Source organism: Euprymna scolopes, chromosome 3 (assembly GCF_053919585.1).
Source record: "Euprymna scolopes isolate OS-2025 chromosome 3, ASM5391958v1, whole genome shotgun sequence".
NCBI lineage: Eukaryota > Metazoa > Mollusca > Cephalopoda > Sepiida > Sepiolidae > Euprymna > Euprymna scolopes.
Window position 1 is genome coordinate 52004100 of NC_136484.1, and position 19677 is coordinate 52023776.

The following is a 19677-nucleotide window of genomic DNA, read 5'->3' on the forward strand; positions in this document are numbered from 1 at the left end:
CAAATAATTTGCGGGGATCGAAAAATAAATCCAAACAGTGTTATGGTCATATCTCTTACAATATCAAAGAAAAAAAAATGATTTTTTAAATTTTAATTCAAACGTTTCACTTAATAATTAATTGTATCATTTGCCCGTGTATCAGCAACAAACCATTGTTATTTTGACATACGGGTGCTTTATGAAACAAACTTCTAGGATCTCTCTTATTTTGAATCATTACATAATCATCATTTTTATCATTTTGCAACTGCAGTTGAGATGATGGAGTTTCGTAACTCCATCTTTTCATATGGCTGTCAATGTGTTCACACTTCACCACTACACACATTGGAAAGCAAGAAGACTGACCTGACCTTCGTGCAGTACCTTGGTAGTCCAAAATGATCACCCATCTTGAACTGACCAGACCCAGCATTGCTTAACTTTGCTAATCTGACAAGGGTCGGTGTATCAACATGATTTGTGTCCTATTACGTAATATTGGGAATTAAAAAATTCTAATAAATTAGTTTATTTAAATGTTAATAAATTATGTAATCTTGGAGATGAAGGTGAAATAATTTTAACAAAAAAATTGTGGTGAATAGCTTCATGAAGTACACCAACATCAAAAAAGACATTGTGTTTCGGTAGCATCGCGATATAATATCAAGGCAAACAACATGGCGAGAAACACATGGTGTTAGTAAGCACGATTTTAAATTAATTTTTTAAATTCCATTTATTCTATTGAAATGTAACAGCATTCTATGAGTTTATGCTTCTCGAAATACATCATATTTGATTGAATGGCTTTAAGGAGTACCATTGCAAAAATTAGCGTATTAAAAAAAAATAAAATAACACTTTTTTTTTTTCATGGAGGTTCGATTATGTAAAAAAAAAAAAAAAAAAAAAAAAAAAAAATTTTTTTTTTTTTTAAAACTTCTGCACTTGTCAAGTCGAAAAATGGAATGGTGTGGATTCTATTCACAAAATAAATGTATGCAAACTTTTCAAAATGAATACAATTTCAAAGTTGAGATTTAAAAAGAAACACAACGCTTCTATACTTTTAGAACGTAAAAAGACGGAGCATTTTCAACACCACATTTATATTGTAAACAGGATCACTAAGTTCTATCCCAATCCAAAGATCTTTTTTTCTTAAGTTTGACAAATTGTATAAATAGAATAAACTCAAACACTAAATAGTGAATATCGCTATGAAAGAGTTGTTTCCCTTTTCTTACAATCGTTTATAGAACCATCTCTATACTTGCACCACTAGAAATGGCATTAGGACTTTTGCCAATATAAATAGGTAATGAAGCCATTTCATTCGAAGTTAACCCATTTAGAACTGTAAGCAAAGAGTTAACTCATCAAGATATAATCATGATATTCTCTATTAAACAACGAAAACTTGCCACGAAACCATCCCTGCCCATCCCTTTGATTAATATTTTTGTAATTTTTATTTTATTGTTTTTGTAATTTATTTTATATGGGGCTCATTTGTTGAAGATGTACAGATTTTTGTAGGAAAAATGAAACATAGAAAAATTAGCTTTTATACAAGGGAGGTAACTCTGGCTAGCTCTTTATTCTTCAAGTGTAGATTAAAACAAAAATTCCCCCCACCCACGGTCTCAAACTGGGTGAAATTTCAACAGAGAAAACCAACGAGCACCAAGAGGTTGGAGAGTGGCAGGAGGTGAGCATAATTGATGCCCCTTCCCCGACCTCAAGGAAGTTAACATTTTTACAAAAAAAATTTTTTTAGTATTGTCATCCTAGTTATCCAATGTAACCCCAGGATAACGTAATTTCCGGCAGATCACTAAATAACCTGTCCCAACGTAGCTCTTTCTTTGACAGTCATAATTTCATTTTTCTTTTTTCTTTTTAATTAACAGTCAGTTAGCATCAAATTTCTAGTCAGTTCAAATCTTTTTTTTTGTTTTTGCAGCTTCTGTTAGGTTGTTGCCGCCGCCGCCATTGTAGTAACATGCCGTTTGATCTGGTACACCTCTCAGAACTTGGTGAGATATGCTTGTTGTAGAAACGTTGCCGACTTTAGTTGTCTGGTTGCCCACTCATTCTTCTTCTATAATCGGCCAGCTGAAAAGAAAAAAAAGATTTGTAAGACATGCCCATTTGCAGTCAAAATAAAAAATACTATTTAGACTTCAACTTGACAACTCGACAAAAATGTTATTTCAAACCAAAATGTGACAGACTGACAGACAGAGTCTCTTATAGAGATACAAGGATGTATCTTGAAAATTCATCTGAAAATTAAAAACTCTGAACATGAAGCATCTTAATTTACATACCTTTCCCCCACTTTTTTTTTTCAAATAAAATGCTTCAAATATAAGCCAGCAGAAATCACATTGTTTCAATAATCATTCATGCATTCATTTAAGCAGACAAGTGATTAATAACAAAGGAAAAAAACATGACACAGTTTGATACCACGGTTAAAGGAATACCCGTCCTTAGACGGGTAAAATTATTCCCCAATCAGAAGTTTGCACCATTTTTAGCAATTCAAAATAACCCATTGCTCTAAGGGAGGCAACTATTTCAGTAAACTAGTTGAAAAAAGTATTTTTTCTTACAATTACTCAAATGTTTTGTTTAAGAAAAATTACAATATCGTTGCATTTTACATTTTCTGTTATTAATGTTATAAAACTTTGTTACAGTAAATACAGTCGTTGAAAAAAAAAAAAATTCATTTTTATTGCAATTCTTAGTAAAATAGTTACCTCCCTTAAAACAATGAGTTGTTATTCCACATTAACTTTTATATTCCCTTACAAAGATTAAAATAAGCAAACAATGCTACTAAACCTTATGTCTAGAATCTTTATTACAATTTTATCAAAATACATTACATAATTTTAATTTAATATAAATCTGAAATGGTTTATTTTAAAAATCCCCTTAAAATACAAAAAAAATAAAATAAAATTTGAATAATATTCATTAATTGAGGTCTAATATTTATTGTTTAAATTTAAAAAAGATTGGAGATATTTGAATTTTCACACATATACACTTTGCATAAAGCTAATTAAACTAAATATAGCCCACGTTACTAACTCTTACTCCTAGCAATGCAAATTCATAATGATCTGTTAATTAATTTAGAAGTGCTTTTAATGCATATAAATATATAATTATAACTAACTTTATATAAATAGAGCTATAACTATAATATATAAATAGACTGGCCATGGTCAAAAGTAACTCAAAAGCTACTACATCACGATGTAGGGGAGGGTGATACATCTTTCCCTGGATTGCAAGATTTTTTTTTGAGTCTCTGAGAATTGAATCCGGGTCTTCTGGCCCATTAGCGTTCATTATGCCAAATGGGCAGAAAAAAATTTAAGTAATAGATTTGTACTTCATCACCTTCAACCATTTGGCTGTGATATAAGTGAATTTCACTGAAGTAAAAATGTTGACACTTACAAATATCTACTGTCCGATGTAAGAAATTTTATGTACATTAAATAAAGATAATTAAAGAAATAGTTTTTGGCATTAGACAATAGGCAGCATTTTTTCAGATTCCAATACCCCAAAAAGTTATGATTTTTCCGATTCCGATAAATTACCCCAGCACTAATATATAAGTGACCTTGTGCATCTGAAATAATCTCTATCAAACTACTCAGTCAATTTTTGTTCTACAGACTTAAAACTTGATATATAGAGTGTTTGGACGTGTGGAACAAATTCGATTTTGTTTTTAGCCAGCAAAAATAGTTGCTAAGTGGTCAAATTTGAAAAATTGGAATTTAGCAGGTGCAAGTAAAACTAATATGTATTATTTATGCATGCATAAATATACATTGTGTGCTTAACTGCATTAATATGTTAAGGTTTTATATTCATCTGTTGTTAGCTAATATGGTAGCGAATACCATTGGAAAGCTAAATGTTTTGGTTTCGATTCTAACTGATGGCACACAAGTCATTATTATTTTTATTTTTTTAACTTTTGAAATCACTATATTGGGTACAATATAATAATCGATAAAGAATTGGCTTTATAATAATAAATATGAAATCTGCATAAAATAAAATTTCATATTTAAGCATACTTTATGACCTGGCAACACCGACCAGCCTACTAGTAGAATCTAAAAGCCATTTTAATAAATAAGTAGGTTAATATCTATTTAAAAAAAAATAAAAAAAAAATAATAATAATTTGAAGTAATTAGAATTTTATATTAGAAATTCATTGAACTTAAATGCAAATAAAACACTTATATCTGTTTGCATTTTTTTTTTTTTTTGTAAAAGACCACATTATGTTAATATTTGTATATTTAACAAAACATTGTATTTTGAAAATCATGTTAACATTTCATCTGTTGTCAAAAAATATACTAAATATCAAGCAATTTTATCAAGAATTAAAAATCATCTGAATATTTCAATTAAAGAAATGAATCAACCATTGTTTATTGTTTTTAAGAAACTATTAGCAATATCATTTGTTGACAGTCATGCAGACAAACATCTATACCAGCACTTTGAGGAGTTTTGATAACTGAGATCCTACCGATTCTGTCATTTCTATTTAGGAACATGTGATGCAATGGATAAAAAAGTGGCTAATTACTTTTAACACCTCTAAACCAAAATGTTGCTCCTGTAATATGTCAATAACTAGAAACCCAGAAACAAAGCCATGACTGAGCAATTCATGCTGTGATAAATTGAAAAAGTCGACGGGTCATAGAACAAGTGAGTTTTTATGTGTAAACATGTTGAAGAAAACGAAATGCATTTTGATGTATTTAATTTCCTAAATGTTTTTGTGTTTTTTTTCTACACATCAGATAATGAAAGTTTTATTTTGCATTTTGTTTCAATTTTTAATTTTTTTGTAAAACTAATTTATTAAGTAAACACAGAAAATGCTTTGTAATCGTCAATAATAAAGCTGGTCTTACCTTAGAAGTTTATTTTCTAGAAAAATTATTGCTGAAAATCGGTGAATTTTTGTGAACTCTTATGAATATGCAAATATATTTTTTTAAACAATTGTATTTCATCAAAGTAAACCACACATATTCTGAAAGTGCAATTTATAGGCTATCTGTTGAGACTAAAACCAAAAATACGAATTATGGAATAAATTTTCAAAGTAACATCTTATTCAAGAATTCATTTTATTCATCCTGTGATGGATACCCTTCTAGCATTAATATTAACATAATACAGCAATATTATATTCAAAACAAAATATGATTCATTTTATTAGGAACAAAATACAACAGAAAAATACTGGAAAAAATTTTTTCTTTAAATAAAGAATTAAAATTACTATTTTATAACAGACATCTCAAAGAGAAATGCCACAATATAATTAAAACAAACAAAAACTGAATTATGCAACATGCAAGAACACATTTTTATATTAGTAAATTAATTATCCTTTTACATTTTAAGTTTTAAAAAAAATATTATAAACAAAATATCGAAAAAAAAAAAAAAAAACATTTGGCATGAATGATAGCAAATTCCCTCGTCTTCCCATAAAAAATAAAACTTTTAGCATATATCTTATTGACTAACAAAAAAAACAGCTGCAAAATCGAGACATTTTGAAATAAAAGAAGAAAAAAAAATTTTTTTTAATCATCAAAAAAATAAATCACAACAAAAGCGAAGTCAAATTACAACAAAGTCACTACCACCATTGCATAAAAAAAAGAAAAGATTGATTAAAATTTATCAATAAAAATTAATTTTTATCTTTTTTTATTTTGGAGGTGGGATATAAGTGGTGTTATGGTCATCAATTTGGTTTTTGAAATTTGTTAAGTAAAGCTGTTCTTGAAACCTGAACCGTCGTAGGGGTGGTGCTTAACCTGGGGTTTATAGCACTCAGCAAAACAAATTGCCTAAATTACCCCTAGTGACAGGATACTAGTCTTCCAACAGTTATACTGCTGCCAATTTATACATTTCGGTTTGCTTACAGCCCAATTTTCTTTCTGAGCAAGAATTCAGTGTTGAACAAATTGTTTAGGGAAGGGGTGGGAGTGTTGCAGGACATAACTCAACCAAAAGGATGGATATGCTTTTGAATTATTAACTAAATATTAGTTAAATTAAGCAAGTCTATAATTATTTGAGGCATCGACACTTGCAGAGAGAGAGAGAAAGAGACTGGCGTAAAGACAGAGGCAGCAGGCAGAATTGATTTTTAGTTGGAGAGAGAGAGAGATAGAGAGAACGGGAGAGAAAGACAGAGAGAGAGAGCGCCAAGCAAAAATTAAAGTAAAAGGTTTTTACTTACAAGAGAAGTTTTATTTGTGTTTTTAAACAAGAGTGGGAATCAGAAAAGACTTATAGACCTTTTGGTAGGCGTCCCCAAAGATCTATTTTTTCCCATGCTGCCTCTGTATCACAGACCCTGAATGCGGAAAAAAAGGGACACAGTCATTTGGAAGTTTCCAGATTCTCGGAAAAATTATCACCTTTCCCTTATCCCCCCCACCTTAGATATTAAGGGATGGAGGGAGATTAACTGGGAGAAGAAAAAAAATTTGGATTTACGTCAGAAGAAAAAAAAAAAAGAAAATGGGAAAGAATATTTAAATTTTCGAAACTAAGAATTAAAAATGGAAAATAGAGAGAATGTGTGTGCATTGGCAGGTATATCCTGCAAGAGAGCAAAGCCATTAATTTAATCATATTATAATAATGCAAAAATGCAGAGTGCACGCATACTTAACATATAAAAGTTATATCAGATTTCCAAAGTCAGACCCAAATAGCTAAGAAAACTGTGAGAGTGCAGACATTTTCTCTTATTTCTCAACAGATTAAAGGGAAGTTATCATGTGAAATTACAGAGTTCACTCCCTTGATATTAATTGAATTATGTGATTTCAGGCTTGTCTACATGTATTTGTTTTTCCACTTTCAGTCAATTATACATTTTTACTTATTAATCACCAAGTATCTCTACTTATATATATAAAAGACACTGCGTGTGTATGTGTGTGAGAGAGTTTCCTATGGACTTTAAAATAGCTGGGCCAATTTTTATGAAATTTCACACAAATCTATTTTGTGTGTCTGGGACTTTTTATATATGTTTTGGATTGGAATACCTCTGATAATCGATAATCAAAATATCCCATTAAAGAAAGAACAGTCGATTTTGACCAAAGTTTACACTTTTATGCAGCCTAACATCACAAGTGCATTTGAGAAGTTTTATCATCACACAAGCAAAAGGACCCAACATTTAAAATCAACAGTAGATTCTTTGATAAGACAAGAGCGCGTTTGAAATGAATGTTTCTGTTCAGAGTACAATCCAACCATGATACTTGACTTTTGCATTTTAACTTTAATTCAAGTCATTATTTAAAAATAATTTTATAAAATCAACAGTGGGTTCTCTACAGTGTAATGTAGACTACAATATATTGTCAACTTAGCATGCAAGGTTCCTCCCAGCATACCGTGATGAGTTCCTGACTAGAGCAATCAATCAATCAATTTGCTTGATGAATGGGTGAGTTCACTGATTTCGATGACAAACATTCAATGATCCTCATTCAATCCCGGGCAATGTTAGGTTGCCCTGTTAGTCAAATATTAAAACAAACTTTTTAAAATTAAAGGTCACCAAAATTAATCTCAGTTTATTCGTAAAACAAGTCAGTCATTTTTTTTTCTTTTAATCTTGAATAATGCAGTGCAGATTGGGTAGCATTTTTTTCTTTGCTGCATGTTTGATTAAAAAACAGTGACAATTTCTGTTCGTTTTTCTGATCCATCCTTTCGCATAAGTGGGTCAATGATCTAATGTTCTGCTCAATTGTGAACAGGAACTCACCATATCTGCAAGTGTTATATATAACAGCAGTAAACAACCAAAACAGCTTATTTTAATGCTTTACTCCTGTTTCCAGACAGACACGATCGTCAGAAGTCTATTAATAATTTCCTTTAGAAATTTAATCATTCTACTCCAGTCGAAGTTCTTAAGAATAAAGAGTTAACCCTTTTTCCTGGGAGCTAACACTTGATTTCTGTATGATATAATATACCTATCCGAATATTCCATTAAATCTCCTTTATATCTCCAATGTTGAGTCAGTAACGACAATTAAGAATATTAATTTTCCTCTCCCCAATTGACCAGATAAATATGTTACAGTATATGTTCCTTGCAGGACAAGAATTCATCTAGTCTGGTGGAGTAACCAGCCTAGTGCTGTTACTATAAGCAACATCAGTTGAAGATGCACCATTCCTCGTATAAGCCATTGTAGGTTAGGTATATTAAGATCTTACTTGAACCACAAATATTCTGTAATTTTGAATATTCAGTCAGGGTTTATCTGTAGCAAAAAGTATCCTCATGCCAGGTTGTCCTGACAAACCCCTGTACCGAGAGACCTTAGACACTCAAAGAAAGATGTGCAAGGTCTGCCGTCTTGATTCAGCTCAATTTCGAATGTTAAGTTAATTTTTTATATGTATCAACAGTGACTGGCAACTGGCAGTTTTTTCTATTGTGTTCTTCAAACCACATCCGTCTACTATGAGACAAAAACAAAGTTCATCAAAGTTGGTTCCAAAAGGGCTTTTTTTTAATATCTTTTTAATCTCACCAAATGCATATTAAATACTTCTTAGTTCTGGGATAGAGTTATGTTTGTAAAAAAAAAAAACTTCCATTTTAATTCTTCTAATTAGGTTTAGTTTGTAATGAACTGAACAAATAACCCTAACTCTTACTAAGCTATGTATTTCTCTCACCATTTCTCGCTATGTTCATTCAACCATTAATGTGAGCATTTAAGCTAAGTGGTTGTCTAAAGTCGAAGGCGACCCGAAGGCTCCCTTTTTATTATCTGCTATACTAAGGTGTAGGGGAGGGTACCATTTTGTTCCCAAGATTACACAACTTGCTCTTGATCCTCCCCTTATAATACCGAGTGTTTAGCAAGGCGCATAAAGTACCATTTTTTTTTAAGTCTTTGGTATGACTAAACTGAGGATTGAACTCCAGTCTCTCGGCTCATTAACAAACACTCTTCCCAGAGTATACTTGCACACACCATAAACACATATGTAAAAGAGATAGTGAAATTAATAAGTGTCTTTATTTATAATATTAATAATAATAATAATAAAATAACAAGTCGAGCATGCAAGGTCCCTCTCCATGAGTGAAAAATTTACTTTTATCATTACTAATGTTTGTGCAAAATTTTAAAAAGCTTCAAAGCGTGATTATTGAGAAAAGTGCGAACAAATGAATGGACAAATGATTGGGGGACAATTTTACCCCTATAATGCCTCCTAGATTGGGAGGGGGGGGGCAACCAGAATTAGTTCGGAAAATCCGTTCTGGCAAAAATTTACTTCCATCATAACTAATGTTTGTGCAAAATTTAAAAAACTTCAAGGAGTGATTATTGAGAAAAGTGTGAATGGATGTGAATGAATTACTAGGTCCAATCTCTCCTTTGTCGGGGGACCAATGGTAAGCAGCTGTTACGATAATGCAAATTCATCTGCAAAAGTTATCAAAAGAAGTGGAAATCCAGGGAGACTTGTTGTCACTCAGACTCCACAGAACACCACAAGTTGTCTCAAAGACAAATCTTTGATGATGGCCTGTGTGACTTCTAGTGAGTAAATAATAATAGAACATTTTTTTCTTATCCTAACTGACGTCTGTCTACAAATGCAATTCATATTATAATAGAAAAAATACAAAATGCCCGTGACGAGATATTAATATATGTAAAATTAGAGCCAAAAAAGTTTCCTGATTGATGGGTGCGAAGGAAAAGATGCTAATTAGTATCCAACAGCCATTAATCGTTAACATTTATTTAATTATATAATCATTAATATTTTCATGGGTTAATTATTAATATTTTCATGGGTTAATTATTAATATTTTCATGGGTTAATTTTTTTCTTTGTTGTTTTAGTATTCAAGAAGCTTGTGTTAATAACAAAATTTATAATTTCTTCTGAAATGGAAATTTTATGTTGAATGTTATAAATAAATTAAGTGTATAAAAGAAAAAAAAATATTAAAAACAAATTATTAAATTGAATCCTGATGATGTTGAAGTGTTAATCATAAATTCTACAAGAATATTTTCTTATTTTGAGTACAAGGGGGAAAAAATCCATTGTTTATACAAGAGTTTCTATGTCTGCACACAAGTTCATGCAAAGACAGGAACAGTCACAACAAAGAAGAGAAATACAAACCATGCAACAATGATGGGAAAAAGAGGCAGAGCCTTTAAAAGAAAAAAAAGTAAATAAGAAAAAGAAACGAAGGAAAAAAAGTGGAGGAGTTTTTGTTTTTTTTTTTCCTTTCCGTTTGTTCCACACTTTTTTCAAAAGGAAAAGTAAAAAAGACATAAGAAAAAAGATGAAAAAAAAATCATTTGTTTTCTCTCATTTCATTTTTGATTCCGATAAATATAAAAGTTTCAGTCAATAAATATTCAATGTGTATTTATATGTTGACATGGAAACATGCACAATCTTCTTGTTTGATAGTTGAACTTTATTAGTACAGAGATAGAAAAGCATGTGAGATTTTTCTAATATATAAAGGAGACAGGTTTTTTTTTTTTACATGGAAGAATTGATAGGTTAAAAATATAACATTTTAAAATAAAGGCCTTTTTCAATGTAAGATTTTTTTAAACTTACTTTTTTTTCTTTAATATTAAATTTTTCAGAATAAAATTCCATCATCAGAGTTGACCAGAATAGTGTTTTTTTTGTTTTTTTAATAAGAATAATAAACGGACGTTTTACATCTGTGATGTGGTTGTAATCTGCAATGTTCTCTTGGTGGTCATGAATTCAAATTCTGGTTGTTGAATGAGGAAGTATCAATCCAGGTATGTTAATATTTTAAAAGACACATTGTTCATTTGAAAACCATGATAGGTTAGAAATATCATTATTGAAAATATAAGCCTTTTTTTTTTCAAAGCATAATTTTTTATTACTTTTAGTTTTTTTGTTTTTTTTTTATCTTAAACTTCCCAATGCTTCCAAATGAACGAGCTGTCTTTTCACAATACCAGCAACGGTTGATATTTTTTATTCAAAAACCAGGATTTGAATTCATAACTGCCAAGAGAACATTGCGGATAACAGCCATAACAGATGTTTTAAAGTTTAATAGTAATAACAATACTGATTAACTCTGCCATGGAATTTTATTCGAAAAAAGATTTAAGATTAAAATTAAATAAATAGAAAAATAAATAAAAGATCTCTAAAAAATAATTAAAAAAATAAATAAAATAAAAGATTTCTATTTTCAAGAGCAGAAAAACAAAAGGAAGAAATTAAAAAAAATAAAAAATGAAATTAGACTATATTCTTTCAAATCAACAAACATCTCAAAAAAGTGAACATTTGAAATTTATTGAGAAAAACAGCAAAACATAGGAATAATGACGTAAAACTGGGTGTTTTTGGTGCATGCATAACTATTTGAAAATATGCAGCGTGTGCAAAAAAAGACGTTTATTGAAAATGAGAAAGAGAAAGAAAAAGAAAAAAAAATGTGGAAACATGGATGAATCGCAACAAAAATAAGTGGTCCTTAGTTGGGTTGGAGTTCCTATTTATTTTGCCTCCCCACGGGACAGAGTTAGACACCAGGGTCGTTTTTTAACATGGAGAAAGGAACAAAAATTTTAAATTGTCTTAGTCGTGGAGGATTTCTCCTCCACTGACAGAGAACAAGAAATTGAAGTGTAGCATCTGAAGAACATACTACACTTTGACCATGGCCCAAAGTCGGATTGGAGTTGCTACTGCAGCGGCAGGGTATATTGCGTTGTATAAGTGCAATTTTTACCAGATATTTCGTTAAAGAGTAAAAGCAAAGTTGAAGGTTCACCATAGACAAATTTTACTGAAGAGGTCCATTGATCTGAAAAAACCCTGTTAAATATCCCTTTTTTTTTCTTTTCAATTCCTGCGTTTTTCCTTCTTGCGCTAATACATCTTGTTTTTATGACTTAATTTTATGATATATTGTCTTTTTTATCCTCATATAAGGAGTAAAATACAAAAAATATATATAATGAGGAGTAAAGAAGAAAGAATTTTAGGTAAAGGCAAAAGGGAGAAAAAGTCCAAAATTATTTTTAATATATATATCTTAATTTCTAATCTAAATGTTCTTAAGTTGATTTTTGTTTGTGTATCCTTATATCAGTCTAATGCCGCCTTTTTTCCTCTTCTGATGAGAAGCATTGAGCTTTGAAATGTCATGGCCTAAAGAGGTTTTTCCTTCTTTTTTCTCATTTTCATCCTTATTTATCTGATGGTACAAAAAAGTTCTATACTATATATATATATATATATATATATATATATATATATATAAAAAGCTATAAAATATATATGGTGATTAAACTACACTGAATATTCCGAGTTTCATCCACTCTAGGATTCTTCAGGCTTATGCCTGAAGAATCCTAGAATGGATTTAACTAGCTCTACCTACGTATTGAGTACTGTTGAAGTAAATACTTAAAGTTTACGCATAAATCTATACTTTCGTATATTAATTCATGTGAGTAAATGAAGTAGTTTATATATATATATATATATCTATATATATATATATATATATATATATATATATATGTGTATATATATATATATATATATATATATATATATATATATATATATATATATATATATATATATATATATATAGTCCTGAAAATTCAAGTTCACAAATTGAATAATTTTGTAAACTTAAAGCAAGTATGTATATATATATATATATATATATATATATATATATAATATATTAATACTAATATTTATAGGACAATGCTAATCAGATGAAAATGCTCAATATTCGAGATAGAGCATTGATATAAGATGCTTTCACTCACAATTCTATATCTAACCAAGCAATCTTTGGATTGTGCCACATTAATGCACTTCTACATAATCAACTTTTCTAGAAATATGACTTCTCTCATATTTTGAAGTTTTCAATATATGTGCTAATTAGCAAAATTATAGCTTCCCTATAAATATTATTTTGCTAACTATTTTTTCCTCTGGGGATAAGCACCATTCTTTGAAACTCCATGGAATAAGGAAATTTTAAGTTTTCAACTTGTATTCCTTGTTGAATAATAAATGTTACAGATTCTAATTCACAGTTTAAGTTGATTTCTTAAATTCTATATTAAATAAATTAAATAAACAAAGAAATAAATATATAAAATAAGATAAAATAAAATCCACAAATAGGGTAGGAGGAGGTTGTAACTGAAAGTCATAATAACCCAAATAAAAAAACCTAATGGAATATTGGCAATTAAATTATTAACTATAATAGGATATACATAATAGACTAGAACATGAAATAGATATATTTTACATTATTTAGAATTTAACTTGCAACTATGAATCAACAATATTCAATATTATATGTAAAAAAAAATAATTAAAATATAAAATTGAGGGTATGGACCTTGAAACATTAGTTTAGTATGATCTAAAAAATAACCTAAATATAATAGAAGGGTGGGAATTGAATCTTTTATTGTAATAAAATCAATCTATATAATTATAAAACTCAAATGACTTTGTAACAAGTGTTGTAACCCAACATCCGGTTTACGACTTCCGGTTGCGCATGCATTACAAATAAATAATCAAAGTGTTCGACTGAGCTTCAATCTATGGTCCCCCCCTCGCCAAACTTTCACAAGAAACACTCGTCTAGCTGAAAACACTATCAATAATTCCCTCCACTCTTTATCTGTGCCTAAACCTAAACGTAGATTCCATGAACAAAGCTTCTTTCTTAGAACTGCATGCTTGTGAAATTGTCTTCCGTTTTCCTGCTTTCTGGCTTACTACAATATGGTTGTCTTCAAGTCTAACGTAAACAAGTTCTTGAGCCGTTCCATATAAGTTAACAAATTTACCGAATTTCCATTACTAATGATTACTATATTGTCCAATTTCTATTGTACGCTCTCTAACCCTTATCCTCGAGTGGTCTCTTGGCCTTGATAATGTGGTGATGCCTGTGTAAAAAAAAAAAAAAAAAAACGCGACAATAAAACATATTGTTTTACTGTGTACATTTTCAGTGTCCCAACTGTTTTTTTTCCGCGTTTAAATTAAAAGATATATCAAAATTTGTATTTAACTTTAAGTATTATGGTATCTGTTCAGTGCACATTTACCTCTAAGTATGGCAAACCACTTATAATTCAATGGCTGCAAGTTTTTTTTTGTTTTTTTTTTTAAAGAAACAATTATAAACAGAACGACTCATCTATATTCTTTTGTCATTTTAATATACTTTCATAAAAATGTTTCTGTTACATCACAAAAAAACTATTTTCTTTATGTCACAAGTGTCACGCTCATACATTAATTCCATAGCTAATATAACATACTGACCCAACGGTTCACGGGTAGTCTAGTATATTTTATAAATTAGAATAAGTAATATATGGCAAATGAGAAATTTATTAAAAATAAATATAAGGAAAATTATGATATATTTAAGTTTTAAAAATTTAGACTAACTCAACATATTTGAAGTTAACTATTTGTCTGATTGCAATATTTACACCTGTTAAATATTAGTTAAAAATAGTATTTAAAAATTATAAATATAACAAAAAAGAAAATTGTAGGGTGGGAGAAGATGAAATATTAAGTTATAACGACCATATTAATAACACTAGTATAATAATTAGAATTAACTATAATACATAGTAGATATAATAATATATAATAATTAGAATTAAATATAATACATAGTAGATATAATAATATATAATGATTAGAATTAAATATAATACATAGTAGATATAATAATATATAATGATTAGAATTAAATATAATACATAGTAGATATAATAATATATAATGATTAGAATTAAATATAACACATAGTAGATATAATAATATATAATGATTAGAATTAAATATAATACATAGTAGATATAATAATATATAATGAATTAGAATTAAATATAATACATAGTAGATATAATAATATATAATGATTAGAATTAAATATAATACATAGTAGATATAATAATATAATTAGAATTAAATATAATGCATAGTAGATATAATAATATATAATAATTAGAATTAAATATAATACATAGTAGATATAATAATATATAATAATTAGAATTAAATATAATACATAGTAGATATAATAATATATAATAATTAGAATTAAATATAATGCATAGTAGATATAATAATATATAATAATTAGAATTAAATATAATACATAGTAGATATAATAATATATAATAATTAGAATTAAATATAATACATAGTAGATATAATATATATAATAATTAGAATTAAATATAATACATAGTAGATATAATAATATATAATAATTAGAATTAAATATAATGCATAGTAGATATAATAATATATAATAATTAGAATTAAATATAATACATAGTAGATATAATAATATATAATAATTAGAATTAAATATAATACATAGTAGATATAATAATATATAATAATTAGAATTAAATATAATGCATAGTAGATATAATAATATATAATAATTAGAATTAAATATAATACATAGTAGATATAATAATATATAATAATTAGAATTAAATATAATACATAGTAGATATAATAATATATAATAATTAGAATTAAATATAATACATAGTAGATATAATAATATATAATAATTAGAATTAAATATAATACATAGTAGATATAATAATATATAATAATTAGAATTAAATATAATACATAGTAGATATAATAATATATAATAATTAGAATTAAATATAATACATAGTAGATATAATAATATATAATAATTAGAATTAAATATAATGCATAGTAGATATAATAATATATAATAATTAGAATTAAATATAATACATAGTAGATATAATAATATATAATAATTAGAATTAAATATAATACATAGTAGATATAATAATTATAATATATTAGAATTAAATATAATGCATAGTAGATATAATAATATATAATAATTAGAATTAAATATAATACATAGTAGATATAATAATATATAATAATATAGAAATTAAATATAAATACATAGTAGATATAATAATATATAATAATTAGAAATAAATATGATACATAGTAGATATAATAATATATAATAATTAGAATTAAATATAATACATAGTAGATATAATAATATATAATAATTAGAATTAAATATAATACATAGTAGATATAATAATATATAATAATTAGAATTAAATATAATGCATAGTAGATATAATAATATATAATAATTAGAATTAAACATAATGCATAGTTGATATAATAATATATAATAATTAGAATTAAATATAATACATAGTAGATATAATAATATATAATAATTAGAATTAAATATAATACATAGTAGATATAATAATATATAATAATTAGAATTAAATATAATGCATAGTAGATATAATAATATATAATAATTAGAATTAAACATAATACATAGTTGATATAATAATATATAATAATTAGAATTAAATATAATACATAGTAGATATAATAATATATAATAATTAGAATTAAATATAATGCATAGTAGATATAATAATATATAATAATTAGAATTAAATATAATACATAGTAGATATAATAATATATAATAATTAGAATTAAATATAATGCATAGTAGATATAATAATATATAATAATTAGAATTAAAAATAATACATAGTTGATATAATAATATATAATAATTAGAATTAAATATAATACATAGTAGATATATTAATATATAATAATTAGAATTAAATATAATGCATAGTAGATATAATAATATATAATAATTAGAATTAAATATAATACATAGTAGATATAATAATATATAATAATTAGAATTAAATATAATACATAGTAGATATAATAATATATAATAATTAGAATTAAATATAATGCATAGTAGATATAATAATATATAATAATTAGAATTAAATATAATACATAGTAGATATAATAATATATAATAATTAGAATTAAAATAAATACATAGTAGATATAATAATATATAATAATTAGAATTAAATATAATGCATAGTAGATATAATAATATATAATAATTAGAATTAAATATAATACATAGTAGATATAATAATATATAATAATTAGAATTAAATATAATGCAGTAGTAGATATAATAATATATAATAATTAGAATTAAATATAATACATAGTAGATATAATATATATAATAATTAGAATTAAATATAATGCATAGTAGATATAATAATATATAATAATTAGAATTAAATATAATGCATAGTAGATATAATAATATATAATAATTAGAATTAAATATAATACATAGTAGATATAATAATATATAATAATTAGAATTAAATATAATGCATAGTAGATATAATAATATATAATAATTAGAATTAAATATAATGCATAGTAGATATAATAATATATAATAATTAGAATTAAATATAATACATAGTAGATATAATAATATATAATAATTAGAATTAAATATAATGCATAGTAGATATAATAATATATAATAATTAGAATTAAATATAATACATAGTAGATATAATAATATATAATAATTAGAATTAAATATAATGCATAGTAGATATAATAATATATAATAATTAGAATTAAATATAATACATAGTAGATATAATAATATATAATAATTAGAATTAAATATAATGCATAGTAGATATAATAATATATAATAATTAGAATTAAATATAATACATAGTAGATATAATAATATATAATAATTAGAATTAAATATAATGCATAGTAGATATAATAATATATAATAATTAGAATTAAATATAATGCATAGTAGATATAATAATATATAATAATTAGAATTAAATATAATGCATAGTAGATATAATAATATATAATAATTAGAATTAAATATAATACATAGTAGATATATAATATATATATAATAATTAGAATTAAATATAATGCATAGTAGATATAATAATATATAATAATTAGAATTAAATATAATACATAGTAGATATAATAATATATAATAATTAGAATTAAATATAATGCATAGTAGATATAATAATATATAATAATTAGAATTAAATATAATACATAGTAGATATAATAATATATAATAAATTAGAATTAAATATAATGCATAGTAGATATAATAATATATAATAATTAGAATTAAATATAATACATAGTAGATATAATAATATATAATAATTAGAATTAAATATAATGCATAGTAGATATAATAATATATAATAATTAGAATTAAATATAATACATAGTAGATATAATAATATATAATAATTAGAATTAAATATAATGCATAGTAGATATAATAATATATAATAATTAGAATTAAATATAATACATAGTAGATATAATAATATATAATAATTAGAATTAAATATAATACATAGTAGATATAATAATATATAATAATTAGAATTAAATATAATGCATAGTAGATATAATAATATATAATAATTAGAATTAAATATAATACATAGTTGATATAATAATATATAATAATTAGAATTAAATATAATACATAGTAGATATAATAATATATAATAATTAGAATTAAATATAATACATAGTTGATATAATAATATATAATAATTAGAATTAAATATAATACATAGTAGATATAATAATATATAATAATTAGAATTAAATATAATGCATAGTAGATATAATAATATATAATAATTAGAATTAAATATAATACATAGTAGATATAATAATATATAATAATTAGAATTAAATATAATACATAGTAGATATAATAATATATAATAATTAGAATTAAATATAATGCATAGTAGATATAATAATATATAATAATTAGAATTAAATATAATACATAGTAGATATAATAATATATAATAATTAGAATTAAATATAATGCATAGTAGATATAATAATATATAATAATATGAATTAAATATAATACATAGTTGATATAATAATATATAATAATAAGAATTAAATATAATGCATAGTAGATATAATAATATATAATAATTAGAATTAAATATAATACATAGTAGATATAATAATATATAATAATTAGAATTAAATATAATACATAGTAGATATAATAATATATAATAATTAGAATTAAATATAATACATAGTTTATATAATAATATATAATAATTAGAATTAAATATAATACATAGTAGATATAATAATATATAATGATTAGAATTAAATATAATACACAGTAGATATAATAATATATAATAATTAGAATTAAATATAATACATAGTAGATATAATAATATATAATAATTAGAATTAAATATAATGCATAGTAGATATAATAATATATAATAATTAGAATTAAATATAATACATAGTTGATATAATAATATATAATAATTAGAATTAAATATAATACATAGTAGATATAATAATATATAATAATTAGAATTAAATATAATGCATAGTAGATATAATAATATATAATAATTAGAATTAAATATAATACATAGTTGATATAATAATATATAATAATTAGAATTAAATATAATACATAGTAGATATAATAATATATAATAATTAGAATTAAATATAATGCATAGTAGA

The 19677-nt window shown here is 24.7% G+C and overlaps 1 protein-coding gene across 24 annotated transcripts in view; it reads right to left on the bottom strand.

Annotated features, from left to right (window-relative positions):
* Positions 1-879: 879 nt before the first annotated feature.
* LOC145255000 (uncharacterized) overlaps positions 880-19677 on the bottom strand; it is a 471291-nt gene continuing 452493 nt past the window's right edge. For 11 of the 24 annotated variants that reach the window (XM_080113913.1, XM_080113920.1, XM_080113916.1 and 8 more), the window contains 2 exons: positions 6320-6436; positions 1875-2106 (listed from right to left, as the gene is read on the bottom strand). In XM_080113913.1, the coding sequence (XP_079970039.1) occupies positions 6402-6436 (35 nt within the window). In that variant the 3' untranslated portion in view covers positions 1875-2106; positions 6320-6401. Of the gene's footprint in view, positions 2107-6319; positions 6437-19677 lie in introns of all 24 variants that reach the window. The other 13 variants (XM_080113932.1, XM_080113925.1, XM_080113934.1 and 10 more) reach the window with 2 other exon arrangements.